Below are 10,192 nucleotides of genomic sequence, written 5' to 3' on the forward strand. Positions count from 1 at the left end.
AGAAATAGGAAGTTCTTGCCTGCTTGACTATTTTATTGTACGATTTGAGTTGTTCACGTAATATTTCATAATGCACCGTAAATTCAGTTTTTCTCCACCTCCTCTGTGCACTCCTGCATTGTCTTTTTGATGTCTAGACTGCATCATCTCTCCACGAGGGTACATTCTTTATTTTTATAGCTTTGGTTAAGAGTGGAGCCGCTAAATCTAATGATGACTTAAGATTCTTGTTAAAATTGTCAACAATAAAATCACATTGTGCAGGTAAAATGTCAGCAGGAGTGCCCAGTAAAATCTCGATAAAATTTGCAGCCACCTCAGAAGATAGGTAGCGTTTCCTCACTGTTCTCGTCAGGCCTGCCTGATGATTAAAACAGGCGATGTTAAAATACACGCAAAAATGGTACGACACAGCCAGGTCAACAACAGAGGACACACCAACAGACAGCCCGTAGGTTACGACCAGGTCCAGGGTGTGATCTCTGTTGTGAGTTGGCTGTGAAACATGCTGTTTAAAATCCATACAGTTTAAAAGATTTTTAAATTCTCTGGACAGTGGGTCCAAGATGTCGTCAACATGTATATTAAAATCTGTTATAAGTGGAATATAAAATTGCAAAAAAATCTGAAAACTCACTAATAAAAGCAGTGGAATGATGGGGAGGTCTGTAAATAGTGACACAGATAATAGGGTGACTGCTAAAAACAAATGCATGTTGTTCAAATTATAAATATCTGTTAAAAATGATCTCTTTTCAGATAAGACTATTTTAAAAAATTGATGCAGTCCCACCTCCTCTTTTTTCATCCCTGGTAGAAAATAAAAAATTAAAATTCGGTGGGCACGCTTCGGTGAGAACAACTGGGGCATCTGTACCATGCCATGTCTCAGATGAAAGAATACCTTGTAGGTTATTGTCTAAAATCAAGTTATTTATAATAAAAGATTTGTTTTGAAGTGAGCGCACGTTAAGCACAGCCAGGTTAGTGTTTGTGCTGGACGTGCGCTCATGGTCGTATGGCTGATGAGTGTTGACATATATAAGATTGTCACTGTTAGAACCACATTGTTTGTGAGTGCGTATGGAAGCGTCTGTCTGTTATTGTCTGAATGAAAAAGCTGTCCGATGGGGGTGGTGATGATAACTGGGGCCTGCAAGGAGAGCTAGTGAGGGTAGTGAGATCGTTACTGCAGTGGTTAGAGGTGGGAGATGAAGAGGGGAGAATGTGTTCAGAGTGATTAGTAAATAGAAGTCAACTGGGGGTGGAGTTTATGATGGCATGGTGGATATTTGCAGCTAAAATTGATTTGCCCAGAGAGTTCGGATGAACCCCGTCTGGCTGGTAAAATGACTGGCGGTTCCAGAATAGGTTAAAATTGTCAATAAAATCAAAGTCAAGGTAGCCACAAGTGCGCTGGAGCCATGTATTCAGGCCCAAAAGACGGTTAAAGCGCTCGATGCCTCGAGATAGCGTCTGTAAAATGCCGCTAGTCCAGACTGACAACCCGCACGTTCTCAGCAAGGAAAAAAGAGCATGAAAATCTTTCTTAGTCTGCTCTGACTGTCGACGTACTGTCTCGTTCGTCCCCATGTGGATAATGAGCCGGGATATGGATGATAGTAGATTGTCAAGAACATCGGGCAAGATGTTCACTATGTCCATAACTTTGGCTCTGGGATAACAGTGGGTGAAAGTGCGGAAATAATGAGTGCGTCTAATGATGCTGTCCCCCGACTATAACGGTGGTTGGTGGGTGCTGTGGAGAAGGAGCACCAGAGGACCCACCAGAGGACCCACGGCCTCCGGGGAGAGAACCCCGACCCCGTCGTCCAGAAGGATGCTGTCGGGGGCGGTTGGTAGCCGTGGACACCGGTGAGTGTCGCCGGTGAGGCGGCCCAGTCGTGTCGTAGCCCGACGCGCGAGAGGGCGGCCGGACCACGAGTGGACTTACCCATTCCGGAACTCCTGGCAGAGATCATCGCTGTGGGTGGTGGGGAATCCGAATGAGTACCTGGGTCGGAAGCAGCAGCAGACGTCTCTGACCGCGGGAGCGTGGTAGTTGGAGCAGGAGAATAATTTGCCAGAGGGGCAAATCGTTTTTTCAGCACCAGTTGGGGTCGGGGGGGTGTTTCTCTGCTCCTCCTGCTGCGGGACACCACCTCGACTCAGGTGGCACCATGCAGTAGTGTTGAGCTGGATGGCCCCGGGCATTCAGCTGGATCCCAATTCCCCGTGTCCATCAGGGGATTCTCGGTCGTCGCCGTTGTAGTTGTCGTCGCCGTCAGGGCCCCCCTAGAGATTACGCTATTCATGACGACAGCGGAGAGTTGGTGGAATTGGGTTGTAAAAGAAGAGACGATTGACTCTGTTTTCTGGAGTTCTTCTGACAGCATCCTCTCTCAAGTCAGCAATTGTTTTGTTTGCTTTTTCCAGCAAGCTGTCCGAGTTGTCGCTGTGATGCGGCATTTTGCACTAGCCCCAGGCTAGGCTAGGCTTTTGCCGATGTGCGTATGCTAGCGGTATGCTAGCTATTCGGCACAAGGGCAGGAGTGAGTCCGTAAATTGACGTCCAAAAAGCATAAATAAAGTAAAAATGTAAAAATAGAGTATAAATAAAAATGTGAGGTGACCTCAAAAAGTAGGTAAAAGTTAAAGAGTGCAGTCGTTCCTCGGGTTCCTTCGATCGCTGTCAGGAAGTGCGTGTCCTGTCGCGCAACCTCTATTTATGATAAAAATAAGAAATATAAGGCTGTCAAATTAGTGAGCAGACCGTGTACCGTGAACTTTCCAGCAATACAGTGAGGCTTACTGCAGTGTTGCACTCTAACAGTTGGGTTAAAAATAACACAATTTTAGAGTGTGTAATTTCATTTTTCAGCCACAGGAGGCAGTAGCGACTAGAAACTCAAAATCCTACGGAGTGCAGCTTTAACGGTTCGGTTTTGTGGAGTTTGCATGTTCTTCCCGTGCCTGCGTGGGTTTTTTCCGGTTTCTCCGGTTTCCTCCCACATTCCAAAAACGTGTGTGGTAAGTTGATTGGACACTCTAAATTGACCCTAGGTGTGATTATGAGTGCCGATATTTGTCTCTGTGTGCCCTGCGATTGGCTGACAACCAATTCAGGGTGTCCCCCGCCTACTGCCCGAAGAGAGCTAGGATAGGCTCCAGCACGCCCGCGACCCTTGTGAGGTATAGATAATGAATGGATATTCGCCCAAGATGGATGTTCACAAACGGAGGTGAGCCATGATGCTCCATTGCTTTGCCTTGTGCAAGAGGCACCTTTGACTCCTTCCTGTGCCAATGTAGTGCTGTGTGATCATATTATGACATGATGTGTGTATATACTACATATATAAAAACGTACACCTCGCCGTATAACCATATAGTTTTTATAATGTTATTATTTTGATGGGTTGGTGGGATCGATATTTGTGCAATGGGGGCGGCGACTCCACGGTCCCAGCCCCACCTACTTGGGTTTTGTAGCCGCGCCATCATCACGTCACCGGCTTGGGAGCAACGGGCCGCAAAATCAGTGACTTTCAAGGCTCCAGTTAGTGAGGTTTTAATTACGTACACTCAGTGCAACCTGGCGTCATTTACATTGGGTTAGCTCTGTCGCTACAAGCGTAACAGCTAAGCATTTCAATCTAGGCATGACTAATCGATTTTTATTTGCTCTACACAAGTTTTACACTTAATAATTGTTAATATAATGTATAATTTGTTCAAATCATTTATTATCCTGCAAATTATTATGATTATTATTTATTTAATATCTCATGGTTGCAAGACAAGTACATTTATTAAAAAAAAAAAAAGCAGTGTGAGTTCTAACATTTTTGTTTTGCTGTTTTTCTAAGCAAAAAAGTACCGACAAGAATACTGTTAAAGCGCTGGATCGACAAGCAGTATCAAGAGTAGCAATATGATAAAATCTTATCGATACCCATCCATAATCATGTATGGGGTATCTCAGGTTTTGGAAGTCTGCTGACAAATTTGAAATCTTGCTGTGTGAACGAGGCTTAAAGAGACACTTGGACGACCTAAACATTGGTACTTATATGACTTTTAACACAGATTACCCCACCCACTTTTGTTGCCAACCAGCTGTGGTTGTTTTTAAAGTGGAAGTCAACCCAAACATATTTTTTCCAGAATATGTTCTATGCAGGCCTACTTGAAATACAGCATTCTGATTAATGTTGCGTTTGTGGGGTACAAATTAACCAGCAAAAGGCATTTAGTCATCTCAGGGGCTTTTGTCACTTCTCTCGACTGAAGATGACATCAAAGTTAATGACCGATCACAGCTCACATGTTTTCTGAAGCTGAGCCACGATTTGTCATTATCTGATGTCTGAACAACCTCATAAGAACATATTCTGGAAAAAAAACATGTTTGAGTTGACTTCCACTTCAAAGTGCTATACAAATAAAGTTGAGTTGAGTTGAGTTTACACTTGATGCATGGGCAAGCACCCTAAGACCCAACCCATTTAAGTCTGTTTCCCAACTTTTCCTTAACGTTTCCCTTTTAAGTGCACATCATTCTGTTTAAATAATGACAAAGGTGAGCATCCATGTTCTGGGAAATTCTAGAAATGATTAGTTATTCCAGCCCAGTGTCCGTTTTAACAATGTAAGAGGCGTCAAGAAATGTAATACAGGAGCTGAGTGCTAGGGGGCATAACATCTTTCCGCAAAACACCTTTAGTAAATATTCAATGAAACGATACCCTCTCTCTCGCCCCAATCCCCGCCGCAAGCCTCTCTCTCCCTGCACGACTAGAAAAGGCACACACAAGCTGTGTCATAACTGTCATTCAGTCCGTCAGCTTGAAGAGGAAAAACTATGTTGCACATTGAAAGCATGTGCATCCACTAGTGGCCATCACTCTTTGCGCCAGCCTTTACGCGATACTGCATTGTGTTTGCTCAAATTAAACAATTGTAAAAATGTGGACGATTCCGAAGCCGAGATACAGAACCAGTTCGTGTGGTGACGGTGAGCCTGAGATCACTGTGAACATCGGCGGGGTCCGAGTGGTGCTTTTCGGGGACGTTTTGAATCGTTACCCAGGGAGCAGGCTTGCCGAGTTGGTTAACTGCTCGTCGGCGCAGAATGATGAACTTCTTTTGTCTCTTTGTGACGACTTTGACCCTGACCGAAAGGAGTTTTATTTTGACCGAGATCCAGATGCGTTCAAGTGCATCGTCGATGTTTATTACTTCGACGAAATCCACATTAAACGCGGCATTTGCCCCATTTGTTTCATCAAGGAGATGGAATTCTGGAAAATCGAGCAAAGTGTGTTGGATGAGTGCTGCAAAAGTTATTTGAGCGAGAAGGAGGGGGAGCTGAGGGAGATAGCGAGTAAAGTGAAGGTGATTTTGGAGGACATGGAGGTGGACCAGAGTGCAACGGGCACGCGGAGGTGCCAACGGTTCATGTGGAGGCTCATGGAGAAGCCCGGTTCCTCTTTCCCCGCGCGCGTCATCGCCATTGCGTCCTTCCTCTCCGTCCTGGTCTCAGCGGTGGTGATGTGCATGGGAACCATCCCAGAATTGCAGGTAACAGATGCCGAGGGGGAGTTAGTGGAGCACCCGACTTTGGAGGCGATTGAAACGGCGTGCATGTTGTGGTTCACCGCGGAGTACCTGCTGCGCCTCGCTTCCTCGCCCAATAAGTTACACTTTGCGCTCTCCTTCTTGAACGTAGTGGACTTCATGGCTATTATGCCTTTCTACGTGGTCCTCAGTCTAACCTACCTCGGCACCACCTCCATGATGGAACTGGGAAACGTTCAGCAGGCTGTCCAGGCGCTGCGCATTATGCGCATCGCGCGTGTCTTCAAGTTGGCGCGCCACTCGTCCGGACTACAGACGCTCACGTACGCGCTCAAGAGGAGCCTCAAAGAACTGGGGCTGCTGCTCATGTACATGGGCGTGGGTATCTTCGTGTTCTCCGCTCTGGGCTACACCATGGAGCAAAGTCACCCCGAGACTCTGTTCAGGAGCATTCCGCAATCCTTCTGGTGGGCCATCATCACCATGACGACGGTGGGATACGGAGACATCTACCCCAAAACCACACTTGGCAAGTGTAACGCGGCCGTGAGCTTCCTGTGTGGGGTCATAGCCATCGCCTTACCCATACACCCCATCATTAATAACTTTGTGGTGTTCTACAACAAACAGCAAGTGCTGGAGACTGCAGCCAAGCATGAAGTGGAGCTGATGGAGCTCAAGTCTGGTGGGGATGCACGCAGAAAAGACAGCGACAAAGATGACACATAGAATGATGTTCACGAATAACATCTCAGACTTCGGTGTAGAAAATATAAACTGCATGAAATCAGAAAGCGGGGGTGTACAAATTATGGCCTGCTGTCCATCTTTGAGCAGCAACTAAAATTGTACAGGCCTGCGTTTTATTACTTCTGCATCATGTGGCTAGGCAGGAAAAGATGAGAAGAGTTTAGTTTTAATCTCTTACTTACTTGTTTTTACAAATAATATAGTAACAAAATTCCCTCACTTTCACGGGGCTCCAGACTGTCCCGAAATTGTGGCATTTTGCCCCTAAAATTGAGCCAGTGCAACTCAATGATTATTGATTGACTTGCTGATGTACGACCAATAAATTTGCTGATTAAATAAATTTAATAACAAATCGTATTTGTTTTTTCCGACAAACTTCTGCCGTTCAATTCAGCCCATTTATCAGTAATATAGTGAAAATATGCGGCATTAATATTTACTTTGCAAGTCGACTTACAGTATGCACCCCTAAATTTTGTATACTTGCACCCCGAAAATCTCACGTTAGGGGCCCCTGTGCTCGTAGCGAAAAAAAAAATGTAGTCTGGAGCCCTGTTCCATAAAACCCAGGTGAATCAAGATAATTCAGTTACTCGCAGCAAATGGCGTGAATCTCCATTGGTTGTGCCACTTTCTGTTCCACGTAAAGGTCGGTATAGTACAGATTGCTCGTTGGTTCTGAATGTGGAGATGAGATTCTGCTGCTGCTCAGCTGCTTATCTATGGGAGGCAGGGCCATGGAAACAGCAAAATCATGAAAAAATCTTGACTTTTTTATTACCCAGCTGTTCAATATATACATAAATACATACTCACACACATACAGGCGTGTGTGTATACACTTTATGCAAAAGCAATGCATAATTGCTTAGCATTTCCATACACTCATGTATTGCTTTTAATTTGTTAAATACATTTAAATTCAAGGATGTCAAAGTGCCCGTGGAATCCTTCAATATAGTGTATCCTTCAGTTGCATATGTACAGTACCTACAGTATGCACATGCATTACTATAAAATGTTTGACTGAACTGTTGTTGTCATCCTTTCGGCTTTTCCCCTCAGGGGTCGCCACAGCCACCACTTAAAAAAGCTGTCAACTGTCTTTTGACATGATATTGAATCTGTGAAGGAAAAAAAAATATTTAAAAGAAATTTTGTTCTATTTTGTAAACTAACAATGAATTCAGAATCCCTACAGGGGGTATGTTTTTTTTCTTTACCTTTATTTAACCAGGTGAGGCAATCGAAAATAGATTCTCATTTGCAATACTGACCTGGCAGCAGAGAGCAGAGTAAAATAGCAAAAAACAAAAAAACAAATACAAATACATAGACACATCAAACTGTACAGTGTGATATAGTTACATAATACATTACATTATATAGTATTACTTAACATTACAATGAATAAAGGTTCTGAAGAGGCTAAATCATTGTGCAGTATCCCTCACTAACTTTTTGAATATTGGGATGAATGACAAATGTTTTACTGTTTGTTGCAGCGTTCCAGTCCTTTGGGCCAAAATTAACATTATCTGTATAATTATAGTTGTACCATAATTATCAGTCATGTATAATTTTGAGGCATTTCTAATATTGTGCCGTATGCACACAATGTCGCTGTAAAATACAGTATTATTACAATAATATGATGAGCACAATAATAAACATATTGGGGCGGCAGTATCTGTAAGGACTTTCCACTAGTGATGACCAACCACCCCAACCCCCCATGGCCCCTGCCCCAACCCCTCTACAACCACAGCTCAAGAGGTGCAACACTTCTTAGACACCACTTCTTTCTGCATGTGTGTGAGTCATCTGGTTCGTTCTGTGAGGGTGTGCAACACAAAATATACGGCAGAGGATAAGTGGAATTGCGACTTAAATGATTATGATCAGCATTAAATTGAAAATATCATTAAATGGAAATTACTCGGTATATGGAGGTATATATGGTATATCAAAGCAAATCATTCTTAATTTCTTAATCAGAAAGAATGTTTGTTATTAGTTTAAACCATAATAAATTATGCAGGTTTGGGCTATTTCAAGTTGTGACCACTTCTGCTTTTTTTGTTCACTAAGCAGTGAAACGTGTCCCTAAAATCACACATATATTGTGAAGCCAGAAGCACAGAGTTTTAACAATGAATGTACAAACCTGCAGAATGAAAAATAAAATGTGTCATCTTTTTCAAAAGAGATTGTAATTTCATTTCACGCACCAAATGTTCTTTTCTTGCATTGAGTGGCCATATAAAATATTCAGTTGTGCTCACAAATCTGCGGAACTTTAAAGATAGGTGTCACCAATGTTGATTTTTTTTTTCTTATCTGCACATTGTTGTCACTTCGTCCAGAATTGGCACCACATTTCTGATCTTGTTTTTCGAAAGCCTGATATGTAAGTTCATATCGAAAAAAATATCATTTACCAATGACATTTTTATGATCAAATGTGAACATTTTTCATTTGCAATATGCTTTGGAATCTCATCATACGCTAATTGAAAGTTGTGAATTTTGCCTGTGGGACTGTGGGGAAAAGGTGTAAACAGAACTGTAACTGGCCTTGTAACATTTTTAACAGGAAACAGAATCCAAAACCATGTAACACGTCAATCGTATGTAATGGAAGTGACATTGTTACCATACCGCCAGGACTTTTATGTATTATTGTTATTATTTTATTTAGTTAATTTTTTAATCCCACACAAACTTTCATTTACTGAGGCATTGTTTCATCATACGATGCTGCGCTAAACCATTGAAATCTACCCATCCATTTTTTTAGTCCACTTTTGTTCATTATAATGACAATAATAAACATACTGCGAAACTAATACAACATCAATCAAAGCTGAGCATTATTGTTGCAATTTTTTTTTTCACATGATAATGGATGCAGGTGTAGTCTAACAAAGTGGCCGGTGGGTGTATATCTCTATTAATGCGGGGTCAGTAAATTGACCCCCCTCACCTGCCTGTTGATATAATGCTAAATCCATGTGTATATCTAAAGCTTGTGCCTTGCGTGTCACACGTTCCGAGGCAACGTTCTGGGTGAAAGCGTCGTCCCCAGCGGGAAATCTATACACCCACACACACTCTTACCACATCGCCCTCCATTCCCCCTGCTCTTTCTCTCTCTCTGCCGCTCACTCCTTCATGCAGCATCTTTGATGACGAGCTTGTCAGTGTGACTTGCTGAACAGGCAGTGATATGTAAAGCTTGTTGATAAATTACCTGGCGTGTGTAGCCTTGCCATGTGACATAAAGAAGTGTTTAAGCCAATTAAAGGTTTGCTCATTCACACTCAAGTATGACCCACTGGTGTGAGACTGATTGACTTCAACCAAATATAGCACTTCGTACGTTATGCATCACTGACCATTACAGATGAGTCACTCCTTTACTGTGAGCCACAGACACACATATAGTAGGTTGTACACTAAGTGTACATTGCAAACTGTGCAAGTGCCCATGTGAAGGGATGAGTTTGACGAGGGTACATTTTTTGTCCATATTTGATCAATGGCAACCTGTAAATAAACATATCGAAGCACCTTGTCAATAATGGGCTTAACCAGAGTGGTTTCGTGCTTCAGAGGGGAGATCTCCCACGATCCTGAGAGTTTCCATTCACATGCATGCGGGTGTGCATGTGTGTGTGGGCGGGGGTCTGGGTTGAAAGGTAAATACCGATAATTAGTTCCCACTGGTCATCGATGAAACTGGGTCAATTTGACCCACCTTCTGGCGATGTTTTGTACAAAACAGCCCATATTTCGGGGGTTGTTTTGTAAAAACTGCCCATTTTTGCGGTTGTTTTTTTGAACAACAACCCAGAAA

At 43.0% G+C, this 10,192-nt stretch overlaps 1 protein-coding gene across 1 annotated transcript; it reads left to right on the forward strand.

Annotated features, from left to right (window-relative positions):
• Nucleotides 1-4,835: 4,835 nt before the first annotated feature.
• On the forward strand, nt 4,836-9,498 carry kcnf1b (potassium voltage-gated channel, subfamily F, member 1b). Its single transcript, XM_086049502.1, has one exon. It carries the CDS (start codon nt 4,969-4,971, stop codon nt 6,307-6,309), a length of 1,341 nt encoding a protein of 446 aa, XP_085905628.1. The 5' UTR covers nt 4,836-4,968; the 3' UTR covers nt 6,310-9,498.
• Nucleotides 9,499-10,192: the final 694 nt, after the last annotated feature.

This window comes from Filicampus tigris, chromosome 13, assembly GCF_054856515.1.
Source record: "Filicampus tigris isolate MCC_2025a chromosome 13, RoL_Ftig_1.0, whole genome shotgun sequence".
NCBI lineage: Eukaryota > Metazoa > Chordata > Actinopteri > Syngnathiformes > Syngnathidae > Filicampus > Filicampus tigris.